The following is a 22,959-nucleotide window of genomic DNA, read 5'->3' as shown; positions in this document are numbered from 1 at the left end:
CGATCGCATTCAGTTAATTGCAAATATGCCACAACCCCGGACACAAAAGGAAGTGCCGGCCTTCATAGGCCTCACCTCGTACTGTAGACAATGGATTCCTCAGTATGCATTTCTAGCCAAACCACTCATTCAGTTAACAACACAGGAGGCAGCGACTTCGACTGTCCTTCCCTGGACTCAGGAACATACACAAGCCTTCGAGGAATTAAAGAAAGCGTTATGCCAAGCACCAGTTCTAGCGACACCATGTTACAGCAAACCTTTTACACTTTTTGTTACAGAACGTGAGGGTACAGCACTGTCTGTCCTCACTCAAGACCAAGCAGGTTCACATAAGCCTTGCGCTTATTTTTCAAGTACATTGGATTCAGTAGCCCAGGCACTCCCTGCGTGCTTAAAGTCAGTAGCAGCAACAGCATTAGCAATCAGACAGAGCGATTCAATTGTTTTAGGACACCCATTAACAGTTCAAGTTCCACATTCTGTAGAGGTTCTTTTAAACAGAACCCAGACTCAACACTTAACCATAGCACGATTGACAGGTTATGAATTGACACTATTCCAGCCACACATAGAAATCCGACGCTGTAGCATCTTGAACCCCGCAACATTGTTGCCTGCAATTATGACCGATCCAACACCGCATGATTGCATAGAGATCATTGATACAGTAACAAAACCTCAACGAGACCTAACAGATGTTCCATTGACAAATCCAGACCTGACACTTTATGTGGACGGTTCATGCATGAGAACAAGTACAGGAGAATTAGTGGCCGCATATGCAGTGACCACTGAAACTGAAGTTAAAGAAACACACCGTATTGACACATTGTCTGCTCAAGCAGCGGAGCTCATCGCTCTGACCCGAGCTTGTAGTCTAGCCAAGAACAGAAATGTTAACATATACACTGATTCCCGCTATGCGTTCGGAGTCGTACACGACTTCGGCATGTTATGGCAAGAAAGAGGTTTTTTGACCTCTCATGGTGCCAAGATCCAACACGGTCCCCTCATTCAAGCACTATTAGAAGCAATACATTTGCCCTCGGGCATATCAGTCATGAAGTGTAAAGCACACATTAAGGTTACAGATTCTGTTTCCCAGGGTAACGACCTGGCAGACCAGACAGCAAAACATACAGCATTGACTCACACCCAGACTACTGATGTGACAAAGACAATAGTACCAACTCAGTGTATGTCAGTCAGGGATCCCACCCTAGACGTAATCGATATTCAGACACATGCTACTTCAGATGAAATAAAGAAATGGACTGAACTAGGAGGGATCCAGACAGATCAAGGATGGGTCACAAAGGGAAAACCTACATGGTTCCTCCCCGACTCAATGGTTCAAATCATGATAAATACAGCACATAGTCCTGCACATCTAGGAGAAAAAGCTATGTTAGACAGTTTACAGAATCTCTGGTACAACAAACACTTACGAGCGGCAGCAAAACAGAAAGTGCGTACTTGCATGATCTGTTGTCAGTTCAATCCAGGTAAAAGCGTCCCTGTAGAGCAAGGTGGATTTCATCCTCCCGATCACCCTTTTGAAGTCCTCCAGATGGATTATATCCAGATGGACCGTTGTCGAGGATTCAAATATGTCCTCGTAGTTGTTTGTGCACTTTCTCGTTGGACCGAAGCATACCCAGTCTCAGATTACACTGCCCCGACCACTGCCAAGCAGCTGGTTCGAGAATTCTTCCCACGATACGGCCTGCCTTGTGTCGTGTACTCAGATAACGGACAGCCGTTCTCATCCGAACTCATGAAGCATGTCTCCCTTTTGCTAGGATATCAGTGGAAATTCCACTGTGTCCGACATCCCGAAGCCGCAGGCCTTGTAGAGAGGCATAACCAGACACTTAAGATTCGTCTTGCCAAAATATGCCAGGAGAAAGGGGTCGACTGGATAGTCGCCCTGCCAGTTGCACTGTTCTATATGAGAATGGTTGCACATTCGAGATCAGGACTATCCCCGTACGAAGTGGTCTTTGGCAGACCACCGAATATGTGGGGGACGCCATTCCTAAGAAAATTACCGATGTTGATTGTAACATGTTGACGGATTACCTTGCCTCCTTGATGTCTGCACTCCAATCATGTCGTTCACAGGTTGCCGCAGCCTTTCCTGACAACACTGATGTAAAGCCGCATGATGTCCGTCCTGGCGACATGGTCCTAGTGAGGAATTTTGACAGGAAAAGCCCGCTGGAGCCCCGCTGGAAAGCACCGAAGACCGTCCTTCTTACTACGAGGACCGCAGTGAAGTTGGAGGGCAGAAAGGGGTGGGTCCACACGAGTCATATTAAATTATGTAATGAACTGAAACCAGACCTTGACTCGCCCACCCCCACCAAAGACTGTATTAAACCTAGTGACTTTAAATTACCTGAACGAGAGAAAACTCCCCAAGAGGAGTATCGAATCAAGCTTCGATCTAGCAAGTCAGACAGTTTAATTGTTTAAGTCCTCCCCTAGGTGAATCGGTTAAATAGTTTCTGACATGTATCCCCTAGATCGAGATAGAGAGAGAGAGAGACAATTCAAGAAACGTACATACTGCAAATCACTGCGTAGTCACTGTATAGTGACATTATTAATTATGTTTTTTCTAAGTATTCTGATAATTGTTGCAAGTGTACTTCTTCCAATCTATTGCCCTATTTTCAAGCGTGAACAATCTGCTTACAATGTTTCTGCTGAACATTCTTTTAGCGAGTTACCTCCACATGAACTTTCTTACAGACTTGCGCTGCGCAACAACACATTCATTAGTATGTTACATCACTCCCATCAGACTAATAACGCTACAAACTGCTGGATATGTGGCCGACTCCCTCCCTACCAGAATTACAAGGGAGCTCTGCCCCTCTTTCCGTACCCGTTCACTCATAACGGCTCCTGTGGTGCATGGTTCAGAATAATTAATTCCCTAGATCCTGATATTGCTGTTCTTGACGGGAGCTGGGTTTGGGGAAACCTGAACTTAGTCCTGCTCAACGTCTGTTACCCTGATAAGGAGGGACTCCCCATTAGAATAGGAACTGATCTAGAAAATGAAGTATATGGATTAAGTAATTACACAATTAACCTTATGATTCTTACTGTTGAATCCGAAGCTGCACCAGCTCTACCCGCTATGTCAGTATTACCAGTCACAGGTGAATTATGTGTCAGAAAGAAAGGTTCAGTACACTTAGGTCATAGTAAATGTACTACTGTGGTCGAATTCAGTGATCATGGTAAATCATCCTTTAAAGCTACCCGTCATTCTTATTTTGTTTGTGGTCATACCGCATACATACGTCTGCCTCCAGATTGGGATGGTACCTGTTATATTGCATTCCTTCTGCCACCTGTTTTTCTAGCCCCTCCTGATTATCACAGAAACACAAATCTAGTAAAGAATAGACTCCGAAGAGATATCCCGCTTGTCGACTATACAGAAACGGCATGGGAACAGTACACCGATTTTAATAAAGGATTCTTTTTCTTTTTAGGCCCCGTCCAAAACAGTAAATTAATACGTAGATTAACTAGAACCCTTGAAGCTGTAGTACATGAAACTGCCTCCGCCTTAGGTAACCTAACTGAGGAACAGTCCGCCATGCGGGTTGTTGTCCTTCAGAATCGTCTTGTTATTGACGTCATCTTGGCAGATAGAGGTGGAGCCTGTAAGGTCATCGGGTCAAGTTGCTGTGTTTTCATTCCAGAAAACGCGCCATCTGTATACAAAGCTATTACACGTCTTCACAAAATTGCAAGTTTAATACATCAGACTCCAGGCACCTGGACTTGGTCCGGTTGGTTCTGGACAACGTTGTCCGCTTGGGGATGGAAGATCCTATCCTTCCTAGGCTTTGGCCTTGTCATAATATTCAGCTGCTGCCTGTGCCTACAGTGTGGGCCGGCGATATGTGGACTGTGTGCCACATCGTGCATTGAACATTCCAGTTTTCTCTCAAACAGACAACGGAAGAGAGACGAACAAATTATGTTACAAGAACAAACTGATCAATTCATGATGATCGATATATCATGAAGGGTCCGTAGGGAACAAGGAGGGAATGAGGAAATATAAATTTTTGGTCAAGTTATGTTCCCTATCGTGTACCCCACCGTCTCCATGTACGAGTTAAAGTGCATGTAACTTCCCTCCTGTGCCAGCTATGAAGAAGCAAATACATTTGCGTCCAACGTTAACATGTCCTCTTTCAGACCCACCCTGAATGGGTTAGATAGTCCGTTCCTAAGTATGCTATGCCAATGTCTTTTTGTAGTGTACTCTACATGTTTTTCAGCTCTGGCAAAATAGGCCCAGAATTTCTGCCATCGAGCCTTTTCCTTCCTTCTGACTCTGAAAGCCTCAGCCCAGGCTGCCCCCGTACCCGTGAACTCTGCCTTACTTCCAGCGCGGCCCACCACGCTCAGCTCAGCCTGCTGCCTGCCAAAACTGACTACAACCTTCGAGTTATCTGTTCCGCTCCTCGAAGATACATTCCTGCCTACTAGTTTCAGTAAACATTCCCCAGCTGCAGAGCCAAAGGGCCGGCCTGTCTCCGTGCAAGTAATTCATAGCCTCTGTTACCATGCTCCCATGGAAGGCCCATGCCCCCACGCTTCTCATGCAGACACTCAGGCGCTTATACACGCACTCACAGTCAGTATAGAATAGCTTCTGCCCCAGAGACCTTTCCGCCCAGATAGCTCAGTTCCTAAACATCAGATATCAGATACGATAGAAGCACAAGTTGATCTGACATGCTAGACTTCTGTCTCTTTTCCGTCAGTGCAAATGTCAAGCCCCCTGCACCCTCCAGTTTCACGCCAATCACACGTCATGCAGCTGCGCGCGCCTCTAAGCTTCCGATTTCTGCTGACATTGCAACATTTCTGTTTAGTGCCACCCACATGTGACACCTACCTGTGACGTTTCTAAAGCACACCTACAGTTACGCCTAGTCCACGCCTTCTGATTACGTACTAGTAACACGTGGATGCTGTTATCTTGTCTACTCTCAGCTGTTACGCCTACTACACTGCTTTCTATGATGTAAATTAAGTATATAAGCTATGTACTGTCAATAAAACATTGCTCTATCCCTTCCTGAACCCCGTGTGGTTGCAGGAACATGATATCCAATTCCGGAATGATTCCTTTTTAAGGAATAAAAACCCCTAAGAACTCTAACACCACGGACTCTGTTTTCTTTCTTTCCGATTGAGTTATTATTGATTAAGTACTTACCTGCATAGAAATTAAGATGGTAAATTAAATATTTACGACACTCTCCCTGTCTTTGACAGTTCTTTTAGACAACTTCCTGCAGTGTGGACATGTGGAAGGAGAGTGGGAATCAGGCAGAAACAGGTTACACACTTCATGGTTGTCTGTCTTGGCCTTCTTCTTGCCACAGGCAGGGCAAGGATCGAATAAAGAAGGCATTTTGACAGAATAAATTTGCTTCTGTCTCAAAAAAATGGGTTATCCAGCACTCAAATGCCAAAAGATGTCGAGTGAAGCAAAGAAACCCCAGAAAAAAAGGAGAATTTTTGACTGAAAAGCCAAAAAAGTAGAGAGCTGTGAATCCAGGGTCCTGACAGAAGGAGCCGGAAAGAACAACTGACCCAACTGTCACCCCTGAGGCATGATGGGAAGCTAGGGGGTCATGGCTGCCTTAAAGGCACGGTGCCAGTTTTTGTTGAAAATGCTTTCATTTTCCATGCTATTGGTTTGCAATGCAGCCTGTAGGCTAACAATGTCTTCTATGCGAAATTATTGCCTGTTTTGAGTGTTTGACTCATTAAAAGACAGAGTTTAAGTGCTAATTACCCTCATGTGTCTTTTATATATTGGCAAATGCAAGTGTTTTATATATGCAACTACATTGTTTAGCCTCCATTGGGGCTGCATTGATATGGGAAAACATTATATATATATATATATATATACACACACACACTCCTGTTCCGTCAATGATCGGCGGAACCAAACAGGTATGGACCTCCAGAAGCCTCTTTCAATGCAGCGTGCATAGAACAAGAAAGAATCACTCCTCAAGTGAGTTGCAGGATGACAATTTATTCAGTAAAAAGACGACGCGTTTCACTCCACTTGGGAGCTTGTTCACATAACGCGCTCTTAAACTTAGGAACATTTATAGTAAAAATAAAAGTGGGACAATACAAAAAAGTGTATATACGCCCTCTCTGCATTAATAATAGAAATGGTGGACAGACTAACTCATATGCATGAAAACGCAGACAGACTAATATTTACAGAATAAGCTTGCAATTAGTCAATAAATGTGGCAATCAAATTAAGACATAGTTTTTCAAATAGATATTTAAATGATTAAAAAACACAAGAAACTTTCAAAGATTAACGACATAGTGCCAGATAATAGAAAGAATCAAGAGTTTTCACAATAATTAATTGAAAAACACTTTCTAAATGTTGCGACATAGTGCCTGTTTCAAAATTCATAAGTGAATGCGTTTCAATAGAGAAATATGCTGTCCACACAAACAATAACCAGAAAAAAGTGCAGTGATAAATCATACGTAAAGAGAACACAACAATTAAGGCTCTGACCCAAAACACAGAAAATGAAAAATATGTATAAAAAGTACACAGCAAAAATGACACGTTAAAGACAGCCTAATTTGATGCTTTCAAATACAATGTAGAAACGGCAAGACAAATCAATGTATTGTAATATTCTTTCTACATTAATAAAAAATTACAGTAGTCACCAGCCGGTGACTAAATATAGAAAGTTGCACCCAAGCAGCAGGCTAAGATGTGAAAATTGAGAGTGTATAACAGCAGGCCAAATACCCATAGGATATTCAGGGACTCAAATTGGAAAATTAGAGAAGCAGGTTTATAAAAAATTGCTTAGGTCTTCCGTCAAATTAAGGCAGTTAGGGGCCTTAGTGTCTAAGGATAGTATGAAGTGGGATTCTTTCTGCCTGAGTAGCTTCATACGGTCCCCACCCTGGCCGGGCTGAGGTACCGAACACAAAACAGTGTACTCAAAATCTTTGAGTTTTTTGTCATGCACTGCCCGGAAATGCCTGGCTACAGGATAGTTGTTATCACTGTTGATGATTGCGCGAATATGCTGGAGAATATGTTGATGTACCTCAGCAGGGGCAGGGTGAGATGAAGACGCCGACCTGGACATGCGAGGCGAGAGAAGTTTTATCTGGCGCTCCCGCCGGGACTTCGGCTTCATCTGCTGGCACGCCTCACAATTGTGGTGTTCTCCCAAACACCACATACAGATGGGGTGAGGGTCCGTCGCCAACATGAGGCGTCCACAAGTTGAGCTAGACTTAAAGCTCGAAGGCATCCGCACACTGTTCCCACACACAAGCAATAGCGAAAGGGGAAAGGCCTATACAGGCCCAGAGCACGATCCAGATCCGCGCTGCACGCGGAAACGGAAAAAACTGAAGTAGGCGCGCCGGGGGAGGGCTTATGTGGCCTCCCTGACGTCACATACGCGGACGACGCATGGGCAGAGTCATGTGATGCCGTCCACCCAGCGCGCAGGGATGCTGTTGCAAAAAGTTTCTGGTTCCAGTCTCACGCCTGGGGATAATTCTACTTGAAGGAATCTGCGGCTAGTAGTCTCTAACAGATACAACAATTACTCATATATAACCAACCTAAATACTGAAAAAAGATGTTTTGAGGTTCAGTGGTATTGCTTACCAAATACATGAGAGAAAGTTACTATCTGTGACACTACAGAGCACGCAGCATACTTAAAATAAATTGAAGATATTTATTGTAAAGGTCATCTTAATTGTTATAATCAACAATGAAAATAAAAAACTTAATATTTACAATTGTATTTACAAAATTATAATAACCCATGTGAGATGTACATCTGATTTTTACAACACCTCAAGCAGCCATGCGATTCACCCCATGTTCGCCAGGAAGTTCTCATCAGCACCACATCCTGAGATCATTGATGGCAACAATGGGTCGGGATATTTTTGAGGGCTGGACCGAAGGGGCATAATTTTAGGTTGAGGGTGAGACGGGGTAGTGCAGCTACTGATGAATGGAAGCAGGAAGAGATCCACGTGGGTTGAGTGGGACTGGGTCAGGGTAGTTTTGAGGACCGGGGGTCGGGGTAGTTTTGTGGGCTTGGTTGGGGGTAGTTTTGTGGCCTGGTGGTGGCTCGAGTAGTTTTCTGGGCTGGGGGTAGGTCGGGGGTAGGTTTAAGTCTGGGGGAAATCGGGGCTAGTCTTCAGGGCTGGGGGTAGTTTTTAGGGCTGTGGGTTGGAGGTAGTTTTGGTTGTTTTTAGGGCTGCGGGGATTGGGGCAAGGTTTCAGGGCTGGGGGGTCAGGGGTAGTTTTCAGGGCTGGAGGGGTCAGGGATAATTTCCATGGCTGGAGGGGTGGTGACCTTAGCCATGCATACCCCTTTACCATGTATGCCTTTACCAAGAAAATTCGTGGTAAAGGCATGCGTGGTAAAGCAATGCATGGTTAAGACGTTATTCATACCGCGTGGTGTAGGAATGCGGGGTTGTGGAACTTGTTGCTTCATACAACCCTTCATCCCCACTGTATACATATACCTCTGACGGCCCAAAGGAGTAAGGGTTATCAGAAAGTTTGGCCACGTGTCCATCCACCCTATTTTGAGTGGGCGAAGCCATAGCCAGTTTTTATTTTCACATACTGTCATGTGGAACCGATAAGCTTTAAATGACCCCCACACAATGGGAGTAAACATCCATAGCGCAGAGGACATTGTTTTTTTTATTTACAAAAACAATTAAATTCGCACTTTGGGTTTCTGAGAAAAACAAAATGTTGAAATTAAGGCGTACGGCTCCATTAGGATGACAAAACCATATGTCAAACTTTCAATGCATTCACAGGAATCGCTATGATGGCGGTTTCTGGAAATTCAGGAGACTGTCACTTACCGGTGGACATTTCTAAATTTGGTGGGCAGATAACCCTCACCATGGCGGAAGTAAAGTACTTCGCCATAGTGACCATACATACTCTGTACTCGAAAGGGTAAATCAGGCCCTAAATCTCAATTCCCTCCATATGGGCTAATCTCCTAAAAACATTATCCTTCCACTACAACTACAGTGATGTTATGCAGCAAAGACACTACCACTGAACACCTACCCTGGCATTGTTTCTACCCCCCTTTCAGAGGGATCAACATGGAATTGTTTGGCATTTGGAACTCAGTGCATCAAAATGTCTTATTACTCAATACCTTTCAAGAACATCTGTGACACTGGATTCCTTCACCAGCTTTATTTTCCATACTTAATGTTCCTCACCTGTTCCAAGCATCCCCATCACCAAGATTACATTTTGCCAGGCACCGTGTCCCACACTTGACATCCTTTTGCTGCAATGGTGGCTGCTTACATTCCACTTCTGCCAGTGATCTGAACAGTTTCATCATTTTTAAATGCATTTCCTAAAAAATATCAAGAACACAATTAAGAGGGCTAAAGCACAAATAACTGCAGCCATTGAATGTTCCCAGCTAATAGTGCCTCAAACATCACATGATAACCCCATTCCAGAGACAAGTAGAGCAGGACATCTCAGAGACACGCACATCAAGGATCCAAAACCAAAATGGATCATAATCAGATGCACGCTAACCACCTCATGCAAACTTGGACCACAGAATGTTTGAACAAACTCATGTGCAGAATACCTGTTCTATGTAATTCCCACAAAGGCAATAATCATTTCATTTCAAGACCTGGCACTATCGTTATGCATATATCTTTATTGCTACTCCATGTGCAGCCATTTAAAGCAACTTCTAACCAAAATCAAAACTATAGAATCAGAATGAACATGTCGCTCTATAAACCCTTGACCAGAAGCCATCTTCCGTTTTTCTTTGCTGCTCATTATCAGTTTAGTATCTGCATTCGTGAATTTCTTAATTATTGAATTAAAGGTTAAAGGTTTTAGAGATTGATATTGTGTGTTTGGAGGTTGATTTTAATGCATAACTGATTACTAAATGCTTTTATTATATATTGGTTATTCCAATTTGGGGAGCTTTTTTATGTGGCAGGTTATAAGGTGTACTTTTTAAAATTGAGTTTTTTTAACTGGCTTTACTTTTAAGAGTAATATGACGTATTGGAAGATTAAATACCTTTTAATCCGTCTGACCGCTGAGTTTTGTCTTGTGTTGGTAGTTGGGACAGGGACTAAATGGTCTGCAGCGCGTGACACTGCAAGGCACGCCATTAGAGCTACTCAGGCGATGGACGCTGCATGATTAAGCTTGTGATTGATCTGCGTGATCAAGGGCGCCTTAGGCCTTGAAGTTTGCAAATGTGATTATCCCAACACATACAGCATGCTCAATGGGGTTATCACGTCATGACTGGCCATCTTGATAAGGCTATGTTTTCTTATGGGAATGAAGCGTGCAGAGACCATTTTGTTTCAATGGCATGCATGATCGGAATTTGATGTGGCATTCCAACGATTATAACGGGTGCTTCATTTCTCCTCAGCATACAGTAGTAGCTTTTTTGTAGTGGAGTTACATTAAAAATAAGGATATATTTAGAATAAGAACAATTGGTACTTACCTGTAAACAGGTGGTTCTCCAGTATTGGTGTCTTTCATAGATTCACATGCTTGAGTATTCCCCGTCGTCGAAGTGGGAGCCCCACGGTAAATAACATAGCAATAAGAAACCAAAAATATGTATAAATATATATATATATATATATATATATATACAGTCAGTTGCAGGCACTCCAAGTGAAGAAGACCAACACGGAGCTGATAAATACAGGATTTATTGGCAGCCTGCCAGCACAGGAAAAACAGCAGAAACCCCTTCAATCTTCTTATATATATAAAACATATAATAGAGGTTTCGAAACAAGAAATACTTTATAAGTATCAAGATTAGCATTAACACATAGGAAAAGAGAAAACACCTTATAACATATCCATATCATTATGTTAGTCCAAACTATAGCCAATCAGGCGCAAGCACCCCTCTAGAACCTTCTCCTCAGAGGCTCAGGCCCTCAGATTTTCGTAGCACAGGAGTGACAAAAGTGTCTATGAGGAGAAAGCGAGCCTCTGAGGGGAGGTGGGTGGGTCGCATGTGAATCTATGAAAGACACCAATACTGGAGAACCACCTGTTTACAGGTAAGTAACAATTGTTCTTCTCCAGTATTAGGGTGTCTTTTATAGATTCACATGCTTGAATAGAATAGTGAGCTGTAGTACTCAGCCTTAGGCTCGAACAGCCATGCATAGCATGAATAGACTCAAGGAGACACAATGCAGCCATGCAAGTAATAACAATAGCCATAGAAAAACATACAGGCGGAGGTAAGACAGAGCCTCACCTTAATGAAAGAGATTGCGAAGCACCGCTTGTCCAACTGCCGTATCTGCTTCATTGATCGCATCCAGGCAGTAATGCTTCGTGAAAGTGTGCCTGTTGGACCATGTGGCTGCTCAGCAAATTTGATGGAGCGGTACGCCGGCAAACAGGGCAGTAGAGGATGACACCGCTCTGGTGGAATGAGCCCTCACTGAAGCTTGAAGAGGTTTGCCGGCTTTCTGATGGCAGAAGGAAATTATTGAAGAAATCCAACGTGCAATAGTTGGCTTGGTAACAGGACGCCCCTTGCGCATGCGTCCGTAGGCAATGAACAGTTGATCGGACATGCGAAAGGGTGCCGTCCTACTGATGTAAAATTTAAGGCATCTTTTAATGTACAGAGAATGCAAGTGTTGTTCTGCCGGAGATTGAGGATTGGCAAAGAAAGTCTTTAAGAAAACAGGTTTGTTAATGTGAATGTCAGTGGGCACCTTAGGCACGAACGCCGGGTTGGTGTGAAGGACAACACAGTCCTGGAGGAAAGGAGGCTTAATGGTGAACGCATGAATGTCACTCACACGTGGTGAGGAGGTCAAAGCAAGGAGAACGGCTACCTTCCAGGTCAGAAATTTTAAATCCACTTTGTGGATAGGTTCGAATGGCGCTTTCATCAATTGTGCCAACACAACATTGAGACGCCAGGCGGGAGGAGGACGCCTAATGGCCGGGAACTTCCTGAATAGACCTTTGAAAAATTGGCGAATGACTATGGAGGAGCAGAGGGAGGAGGAGCCATCCTGCCGGAAACGAGAGATTGCCGCTAGCAAAACTCGTAAAGTGGAATGGGAAAGTCCTGATTGAGCCAGATTTAAAAAGAAAGGCAGCAGGTGATCCGGAGTGGAATGAACGGGATAGACATTGGCAGCTGCGCACCAGTGACAGAACCTCTTCCACTTAAGCTTGTAAGTTTTAACTGTAGACGGAGCTCTCGCATTGGCAAGAATGTCCCTGCATTCTGGTGAAATATTCAAGTGGGCAAATTCAAAGTGCTCAGGTTCCAAGCCGATAATTTGAGAGAAGAGGGGTTTGGATGACAAATCTGACCCATGTCCATTGTTAGGAGATCTGCTCGAGGATGAAGGAGGATGGGCTCGCACTGAGAGAGGAGCAGCAGCCCCGAGAACCACGCTTGTCGAGGCCATCTGGGGGCGATCAGGAGAATGTGGCACGGCTGTCTCTGCTTTTTCCACAACACTTGCGGCACCAGCGGAAAAGCGTAGGCGAATAGACTGCACAAGTTCATCAAAAGGGGATTCCCGCACGATCCGCGGTGGGGATGCCAACTTGTGTAAGATGGGCATTTCTGGTTCTCCGGGGTCGCGAAGAGATCCAAGGACGGACGACCCCATATCTGAAAGAGTGAGTCGAGAGTTGGCTGATGTAACTCCCACTCGTGGGTCGCAGCCGCGGACCTGCTGAGGGAATTCGCCAGAATGTTGGAGATGCCATTAGATGAACTGCCGTCAGTGTAATGTGGTGACGAAGTGCCCAATCCCAGATCTCCTGAGCCAGCCGAGACAGGAGAGGAGATTTTGTGCCTCCCTGCTTGTTGAAATAGTGCATACTGGTGGTACTGTCTGTTTGGATAAGCACCGATTCTCCCAAGAGTAGAAGATGGAACGATTTGAGCGCCAGAAAGATGGCCATCAATTCCAGCCTGTTGATGTGCCAAGAGTGTTGAGACAGAGTCCACTTGCCATTTATGTACAGTCCCTGAAGGTGCGCGCCCCACCCGTCCAAAGAAGCGTCCGTTGTCAGAACGAGTTCTGGAGCGGTGATAAGGAAATAAGTCCCCGCAGCAAAGTTGGTTGGTTGCGCCCACCACTTGTTAGCAGCATTCATGCGAGCGGTTACACGGATCAGGTCGTGGAAAGAGCCGGTAACCTGACGCCACTGTCCGTCCAATTCATCCTGGACAGGGAGACTCCTCAGCCTGCAGTTTGGGATCAGAGAGATGCCGGATGACGCCATCCCCAGAAACGACTTCAATATCCGGGCTGAAATTGACTGTTTTGAACGAAGAAGAGCCACCAGGCGGAGAATTTTCAACTGACGCTCCTGAGACATGAATGCCATGGCTAGTGACTTATCTAGAGTGGCACCTAGAAAGTTTCTGAAGGAGGCTGGGTGTACCTGCGACTTCTCAGCATTGATGGAAAGACCGAGGGAGCAAAAGACGTCCTGACATAGTTGAGTGTCCCGAACCAGCTGTCTGCGGGATTGCGATTTGATGAGGCAATCATCCAGGTAAGGAAAAATGTGGATGCCCCGCAGGCGTAGGTAAGCCACCACTGGAGCCAAGACTTTTGTGAAGACACGAGGGGCGGAGCCAAGGCCGAAGGACAGCACTCTGAACTGAAAGTGTCTCCATCCAACCCGGAAGCGCAAGAACTTCCAGTGCCGGGGTAGGATTGGCACATGAAAGTAGGCGTCCTGGAGGTCGATAGTGGTCATGAAGTCGTCCTTGGAAAGAAGCGCCATATCTCCACTAGCGTTAGCATGCGGAAGGATTGGGACTTCAGATATTTGTTCAGTGCTCGTAAATCCAAGATTGGACGCCAGTCGCCTGTCTGAATAGGACCCCATCCCTTCCTGAGACTTGGGAACCACTTCGATGGCACCTTTCTGTATCATAATGCAAATTTGTTGGAACAGTTCTTTGAGGGGTGCTGGAGGTGGACCAGTTGGAGGTGTGTGAGGTGAAAATTTGACGAACTCTAGAGCATGGCCCTTTGAAACAATGTCCAGTACTCAACGGTCCAAGGTGATTGAGGACCATTGTGAAAAGAACAGGGAGATTCGCCCTCCAACCGTGGGCGGGAAAGGCAAGTCATTGTCGTTTGGAAGCAGATCCTCTATAGGAAGACTTCCCTCGATAGGTTTTTGAAGATTGCTGACGGGAGGACTGCTGTGATTGGGAGGAATATCGCTGATTTCCGTGGTTGTAAGAGCGGTATTGAGTGGATCCTCCACGAAAAGTAGAAGAGGTGCCGCGGCCGCGTGCACCACGAAATGGCGGTTTGCGGAACTGCAAAGTGCCTAAGGAATGAGCAGTGTCGGTGTCCTTTTTGATCGCCTGCAGCGCCTCGTCAACGTGCGCACCAAAGAGCGAATCGCCGTCGTACGACATATCCAGGATCTTCGCCTGAACCTCTTGGCGAAACGAGGTAGACCGAAGCCAACCTTGGCGTCGCAACACAGCTGCCCCTGCGAGCTGACGGAATCCTGTGCAAGCGATGTCCACAGAGCAGTCAATTATTTCCTCCGATGCTCTCTCCCCTTATTGAAGGATTTTTAAAGCTTCTGCTTTGGAAGATTCAGGGATAAGGGCCACAAATGCAGACATGTCAGACCACATCTGACGGTCGTAGCGGCCCAGTATGGCCAGTGAATTGGCTGCTCGCACAGTAGAAGAAGCATCGTAGAAAACCTTCGCCCGATGGCATCAATGCGACGACCCACTCTATCCTGCACAAACCAGGCACTCCGGGGAACAATGGGGTGCCTTGTACTTCTTCTCTAGGCGGGGTAGTTGTGCCGGGATGGAATTTGGTGTTTGCATCAACTTAACCGCCTCATTCCAGATAAAGTCGATAATGGGGACTGTATGAACCTGTTTGAATGGTTGACTTTTAAAATCATACAGGAAGCAGTCTTCATCCAATTGGACTCTAGGTAATTGAAAGCGTTGAGCCGCTCTATCCATAAGCTGGTGGAAGCTTGCAATGTCCACAGGTGGAGAATCCCCCGGTGTCACAGGAGGCGGGGACGGAGCCTGAATCTGGTAATCGTCCCAGTCGGCCATGTGACCATCGTCATCGTCCCGAACCTCACCATCCTCTCGTTCTGGGCGGGCATCATCATCATCGGCATACACTGTAGTGTGTATCCGGACAGACGTTTGAACCGGAGCAGCCGGTGCTGCAGGTTGGGGCAGCGGAGCAGGAGCCACAGCAGGTGCTGGCTCAGTAGGCGCCAGTGAGATGGTGGGAAACGCCTGTTGTAATCGTCCAACATGTGCTGGAGATTGGAGATGAGAGACAATGTCGCTGTACGAAATTGAATCGAACGTTCCTCTTCTTGATAATACGAATCGTCCTGGTTATCCCCATAGTCTTGGCATTTAATAACTAATTCAGAGGGGCTTCGCGCTGCTCTGAAGGACTGGACTGTTCCCATGAGGCACAGGGTCAGAGCTGATTTGCATATAGCCAGTGTCTAACCCAGGGTGGTGTGGAGTGCAAAAAAACGATGGATTTAGGCCCAGATCCTTGTACTGGGGTGAATGTATGACATTGTTCTATATTCTGTCCATGAACTGTGTTTTTTGCAATTTTCGCTCTGAAGGTATCATCAGTCTCTTCCTCGGAATCAGATCCCTGCTCAGAACCGGTGTCAAATAAAGGTGATGGAGGCTGCGTGTCGCGTGGAACGGTGAGCGGTTCCACAGGTACCCGGCGACGTTCGTGGAGAGGGTCCACATTGGAAGAAACAGCCGCGGATGAAGTAAGCGGCACAAGTGGCAGAGATGCAAAGGTAGAAGATGTCGTTGGCGAGGTCGTCGGTGTTGTAAACGATGACGATGATATAGGAGTCAACGAAGCCGCCGTCGACGAGGTCGTCGTTGACGGAGCCGCCGTCGACGAGGTTGTCAATGATGCTGGCGTCGACGGAGCATTCGTCGAGGGAGCAGATGAAGAGGCACTTTTAACAACTCTCATCGACGAAGATATTGCTGTCGACGAAGCACTCTTCTTCGACAACGAGGCGATAGGTATCGTCGACGCCTGAGAGTCAGATCTCGTGGGCGTAGGCGTAGCAGAAGAAGGTGAAGACACAGCAGGAGCCAGAGAAAGTTTTTTTTCTTCAAGAATGGAGATGGCAATTTCTGCACACTGCTACGCTTTGAGGCGGCTTTAGAAGCTCCTGACACAAGGCTTTCCGCGACAGAAAGAGCTGAATCTTTGTCTTTAAGCCTTTGTAACCAAAGGAGGAGACGACCTTCCCTATCTTTAAGGGTTTTAGTTGAAAAGGTCCTACACATTTTACATTTGCCCACCTCATGGTCGGGATAAAGACAGTGAATACACTTCTTGTGGGGGTCTTCAGAGTAGAACCGCAACTTTCCACAAGAAGAACAAGGTCTAAATAAAGACTTCTTACTTGAAGACATGGCTGAATAATTGGAAAACCAGAAGAAACAGAAGAAAACTGAGCAGAGCTCAGGGAGACTCCCTTCACACGACGTGCGGTAGAAAATCTGAGGGCCTCTGAGGAGAAGGTTTTAGAGGGGTGCTTGCGCCTGATTGGCTATAGTTTGGATTAACATATTGACATGGATATCGCTCTAGGAACTGCGCCTACTTTTTGCCTGCGGCTCGACATCCCCAGAGATCCTTGGTCGTCCAACGCACATGCGGAAGGGAGCCTGACTCGCATATATATACGACCCCTGAATGTCGCAGGACGATCCTAGAAACGACTTGCACGGGGCACCCCATTGGGAGGCAGCCCCCCACTTCCATGATGGGCGGGAAAAATGACGCAAGACAACCTAGGCTGACATTTGACCAAAAGCAGAAGGCCAAGCAAGGCACATCGGGGCCAGAGACGGAGCCCCCCACCTCACAAGGGCCCGCCACGGATATAGACTTCGGGGCGTTGATAATGGAGGTCAGGTCAAGCCTGAAAAGCATAGACTCAAAACTGGACGCCATGTCCTCGCAACTGGAGTCTGTCAAGACCAAGGTGGACGCGCACGAAACCAGACTGGACAGCCTGGAGAACAGGAACACCGAATGCTGTGAGTTCCAGCAACACACCAAACAGCATATCACCAACATCGAGAGGGAGCTGGAATCACTGCGCGCCAAGACAGATGATTTGGAGGCGAGGTCCCGAAGATCTAACATCCGAATCACGGGAATTCCGGAAACGGCGAACACTGGCAAGGTGGAGGTATATGTGGCGGATCTTTTGCATGAACTATTTGACCCGGATCTATCCCAGGTTTTCACGGTTGAAAGGGCACACAGAGCGCTTGGTAAGAAACCACCACCCGGCGCGACGCCCCGCCCCATACTAGCCAAACTGCTGAATTTTCAGGACAGAGACCTCATTCTGCGACTCGCCAGAGAGAAGGGTAAGATCACACATAAAGGTAATCACATTTCCTTTTACCCTGACTTCAACCCCGCGTTCAGGCGGCCAGGAAAGAATTTATGCCGGCCAAGAAACTGCTCATGCAGGCCGGGATCCAATACTCACTCCTGTACCCGGCGAAATTTAAGGTGACACATGAGCAAACAGCGCATTTTTTTACGGATGCGCAATCAGCCATGAAGTTTGCTAAACATATTTGTGGCCCTGGGGCGAGACGGAAATCGCCGAGACTTGAGGAGGACTCTGGTCAGCTCAGCGATAACGACTGAGCGAACTGTGGTTGCTGGTCGGGAGAGGGCGTTGGGCCTGGCATATGTTAGTTAACCAGTGTGAAATATATGCACCTGCCTATCTAAGTGACTTGTGTATCCCGAGTCAGTCTCATTGGGGGTATTGGGGATGGACAACATGCTGTATGCTTAGCAATTGATTTGCGGAGCTTCCTCTTGTCTGTGGCTGGGTTGCTGGCGGTCGTACCGTGGAGCGGAGCGGCCTTCGGGCTGTGGAGATTCACTTTGTGTGCAGCCACCCTGTGCAAACAGGGGTGTAAGCTGGGAGCACCACGCCCCCATGGGGTATCTCCCACTGTTTCTAGTTCTTGTTTGCCAGAGCGTTGCACAAAGCTCTGGTATGGGTAAATCACAACCTGATTGGGGGGTTGGTGAGGGTGGGGGAAGGAGAGGGGGGTTGAACTGTTTGTTGGTTGTTTTGAAATGGTGCTACAGAGGGCGCTGTGGGTCATATCCACTACACAGGGCATTGCGATGCACGCTTATGATTATCATGATGATAAATGCGACAGGGGGCCTGAGGTGGGACAAGATAACCCTACAAGACTTTAGTAATGGGGGGAGTTAAATTGTGGACCTGGAACATTCGAGGCCTGGGGAATTACAAGAAAGCTAAGCTAATGCATGGGATGCTTGCCAGACATAATGTGGACATATGCTTTCTACAGGAGACACACATCAACACCACCCCCTCGCCCAGGTTGAAGCACTCTCGTTGGGCACATGTGTATTCTGCTGTATACTCTAACTATGCTAGAGGGGTAGCGATACTTATACGGAGGGGATTGGATTGGCGGGAACACGCATGTATATTGGATCGGGAGGGAAGGTATGTTATTGTACACGGCTCGCTACAGGGGAAACCGTTGGTATTAACGCCCATTTACGGTCCGAATGTCGATGATCCAGATTTCTTTTGTAATGTTTGGGCTCAAGTCATGCTGTTGGATTGCCCACAAATTGTTTTGGGGGGCGATTTTAATGTTGTGCTGAATGATGAGCTAGACCGCAAAGGCATAGGGAGGCCCACTCATGCTAAGGCGCGTCAGGCACTTCTAGATGTGATGGACGAGGGTCTGCTGTCTGACGTGTGGAGATCTAGACATCCAGAAGATAGGATAGGCACCTGCATAACATGTCACCTTGCGACATGGTCCCGACTGGACTACTGGCTGGTATCTACTGCTGTGGCGACTTGGTCAGTGGAGGTAAAAATACAAGCCAGATCGCTCTCCGACCACGCCCCTTGCATGCTGGAGCTGCGAGTGCCTAATGCCCCCAAGATGGCGTTTTCATGGCGCCTACTCCCGCACGCACTCACAGACTCAGCTTTCACTGAAGACATTAGGGCGGATATAGTCAAGTATTTTTAGGAGAATGAGGGCACAGCATCATCAAAAGCCATAGTGTGGGACGCCTTTAAGCAGTAATTCGTGGTCAATGCATTGCAAGGCAGGCAGGGGTACTGCGGGCTATCCGGAACACTCTAACCATGCTTGAGCGCGAATTGACAGCACTGGACCTGGCCTTTTGCCACGACCCTACACCGGAGTTAGCAGGGCAGCTGAAGTCCAAACTACTTGAATTTAATGAAGAAGCTCAGAGGGAGGTGAAATTCTTGGGCAAGCAGGCAGAGGCACGCAGATATGGTGAAGGAGACAGGCCGAGTAGGACCCTAGCGCGACTGATCTCACCTCGCTCACAAGCACATTACATACACGCAATTCACAATAGTGCGGGTTCCTTGGTTGTAGGTCAGGAGGCGGTGCTGGATGCATTCGCCGAGTTCTATGAATCGCTATACACTACCAGACAGCCCACGGCCCCAGCTTCCCTAGACAGCTTCCTGGACTCCATTGCTCTGGTGTGGTTTAATGACCTTCACCGTCAGTACATGGATATACCGGTCACAGTCCAGGATATAACTCAAGTAATCAACAGTATGCCCGCGAATAAGGCCCCGGGCCCAGATGGTTTAACGACGACCTTTTATAAAGCGTACGCTGAAGAGCTGGCCCCGAAATTGCACTCTGTATTTGCTGAGGCCCTGGAGTTAGGCTCCCTTCCAGACTCGATGAGCGAAGCCTTAATTATAACATTACTAAAGCCAGACAAGGACGGCCAGCTCCTTGACTCATATCGCCCCCTTTCCTTGATAAATGTGGACGCAAAAATGTATGCGAAGGTCATTGCGGATAAACTTCAACCCCTGCTACCACTAGTGGCGCTGCCTGATCAATCGGGGTTTATCCCTGGCCGAGCCACCTCCCATAACCTTAGAACAATCTTTTCAGTCTTACACTACCTTCATCCCTCTGTTCAAGCAGCAGTCATTTTTCTAGACGCCACTAAAGCGTTTGATTCCCTAGAGTGGCCGTACATGTTCAGGATTCTGGGCAGGATGGGGTTTAGCCACAACTTTATAACCCTTATCAGGTTACTGTATGATGCACCCAGAGCGCGAGTGAGCGTGAACGGGCTCACATCTCAACCCTTTGCCATATCGCGGGGGACCAGACAGGGCTGCCCCTTGTCCCCACTACTTTTTGCGGTCGCGATGGAGCCCCTTGCAGCCAGAGTCCGCCAACATCATACAGCGAGGGGGATAGGCTTCAGCGCTCGTAGTCTGCTAATTTCATTATACGCAGACGACGTTACACTGTACGTTATAAACCCTGCTGAGAACTTAAATCCTCTACTGCGTGAGTTCGTGCACTTTGAGGGCTTAGCTGGTGTGTCTATTAACTGGTCCAAATCCGTCGCGTTTCCATTAACTGACACAACCAGGGAGTCACCAATGGATTTCCCCCTGCGTTGGGAAAACGATGCAGTCAAATACCTGGGGATATGGATCAGCCGTGACATACAAGGGTTGTGGACCCTAAATTTTGGCAGGGCGGTTGATTGGCTGGAGGGGAAGGTGGAGATCTGGAATAAGCTCCCTTTATCGCTGGTTGCGCGCATAGCCCTGACAAAGATGGTGGTGCTGCCCAAATTCTTATATCTGTTCGTGAACATTCCACTGCCCTTGACGGCGCACTTTCATGCGCGTGTGCGATCATTGTTGCTGACACTAGTGTGGGCTGGTGAACAGGCACGGGCGTCTTGGGCACTGCTTACACTCCCACTGCGCCAGGGCGGCCTGGGGGCACCCGACCTGAAACTATACTCGCTGTGTGCGCAAGCACAATTTCTGCACTTCTGGGCCTTTCCCACCCCCTACCAACCACACGTCGCGGTGGAGATGGCCGTAGCGGCCCCGTCGCCACTGAGCGTGGCACTGTATGACAAGGTCACACGCCCATCCAAAGATGTGGACACAGTGGACATGCTCCACTGGTCTTGGCGTGAATTGCGCAACAGAGCAAAGCTCCCCCTACTCTACGCACCAGCCATTCCGTTGTGTGGCAATCCTATGATGCCCTGCTTGCACGACAGGGGCGGAGCCCTCACACTTCAGGGACAGAGCCTACGCACCTTTGCGTCCTTATATCCGGACGGGACTTTCAGAGACCCGAATGCACGAGCGGAAGGTCACTCTGACTCATTTTCTGATCTACTCCTGTATCACTCCCTTAAGGAATCCTGAAAGGCGGTATGGCCCCAATTCCCTGAGGAACCGCCGCAGCTCCTTGCCCTTCAAAACTTGCTATCTAAACCCTCGCCGAAGAAGCTGGTATCTCGGCTATACAACTGCATGCAGGAACAGTCCCCGATTACTGTGCCATCTTCTATGCAGGCCTGGAGCGCAGATCTGGAGACACCCCTAACGGAGGAGCAATGGGAGTACTGCTGTAGGCAACTCACAGCGCTATCGCCCAATTACAGATTGCGATTAGTGCATTTTAAATTCCTACATAGGTATTACCGTACACCGGGTGTCAGAGACGACACCTCATGCTGGAAATGTGGTGGCGCAGATGCATCCTTCCTACATGTGGCATGGAGCTGCCCCAAACTCGAGAGGTACTGGTCTGACATTTTTACTGCTATCAATCAGATCCTCCACAGGACTGATGAGCCATCCCCTCTCCTGGGCCTACTGGGATATGTTCAGGACACCTTGCCCGGGGACAGGAAATTGCATGCGCTGTTGCTCCTTTATGCTAAGAGACGGGTGGCGGTCCACTAGGGGCGCGCGGTGTTGCCTACATTAGCTGCCTGGGTGCGGGATGCCACATATGGAAACGAGCAACTTGCGCGCTATTGGCAAACGATTCCCACCGCTTCCAGGCCAAAAGATATATGGGAGCCATTTATGCAGTGGTCACGGGAGCGTGCAGATTCCACCGCGTCTGGGCACTCGCCTGCAGCGGTCATCTCTGATGATATGGGCTAATTTGTATCACACTGTGCGCGAGACCCCCTGTTGGGTGAGGCCTGGATGTGTTGGTGCCCCTTAGTGCAGGTTGATCTCACTGGTCCCTAAATGGGAAAGGCGGGATGCTGAGAAGCTGTGGCTTGAGTTGTCCATTCCTTGCCTGGGCGATCGCTTGCGTGGGTCTGCTCCTCCCTCCCTCCCCTCCCCCGGATGGTTGAGTCCAGCCTGTCCGCTATGCTTTCTTCTTCCGCTTGCTCACCTGTGGAGCGTTGCCCTGCCTGCATGTGTCAATCCCTTTGCGAGCGCACTGTTGAGCCTATTTGTAACTTACCTCTGCACCTTGGTTGGTTCGTTGTTGTTGTTGTTGGGGGGGGGGGGGGGGGGGGGGTGAGGTGGAGGGGGGAGAAAAGGGCCAGTAGACGTACAATGATCTGTGCTGGAGGTGGTTCATATTTACTGCTATTATACTTGAAATGTCACTTTGCCAGCTCTTATTGGTAGACAGCGCCCATTGCGTCTATTGACCCCCAAAAATGTGAGACACATTGATTGGCTACTGTCACATATACATGTCACACCCTGAATGATACCGTATCTCACATCATTGCTTGGCACATCGTGGGATGTGCTGGTTTGTATTTTCTGCACGTTTATTGAGATAGCGGCCTGCCTCCGGGTTGTTGGCGAGACGCTGTGTGACCTGCACAATGAATGATAAAGTCTTACAAAA

General features: G+C 47.6%; 1 protein-coding gene across 1 annotated transcript in view; it reads right to left on the bottom strand.

Moving 5' to 3' along the window:
• The window catches only part of TDRD10 (tudor domain containing 10), a 615,000-nt gene that overhangs the window by 90,416 nt on the left and 501,625 nt on the right, over positions 1 to 22,959 (bottom strand). The window contains exon 10 of the mRNA XM_086947598.1: positions 9,349 to 9,491. Coding sequence (XP_086803724.1) covers positions 9,349 to 9,491 — 143 coding nt within the window. The remainder of the gene's footprint in view (positions 1 to 9,348; positions 9,492 to 22,959) is intronic.

The sequence above is a fragment of the Lissotriton vulgaris genome, chromosome 12 (genome assembly GCF_964263255.1).
Source record: "Lissotriton vulgaris chromosome 12, aLisVul1.2, whole genome shotgun sequence".
Taxonomy (NCBI): Eukaryota; Metazoa; Chordata; class Amphibia; order Caudata; family Salamandridae; genus Lissotriton; species Lissotriton vulgaris.
The sequence above is the reverse complement of the archived record's forward strand: the minus strand, read 5'-3'. Positions and strand labels throughout refer to the sequence as shown.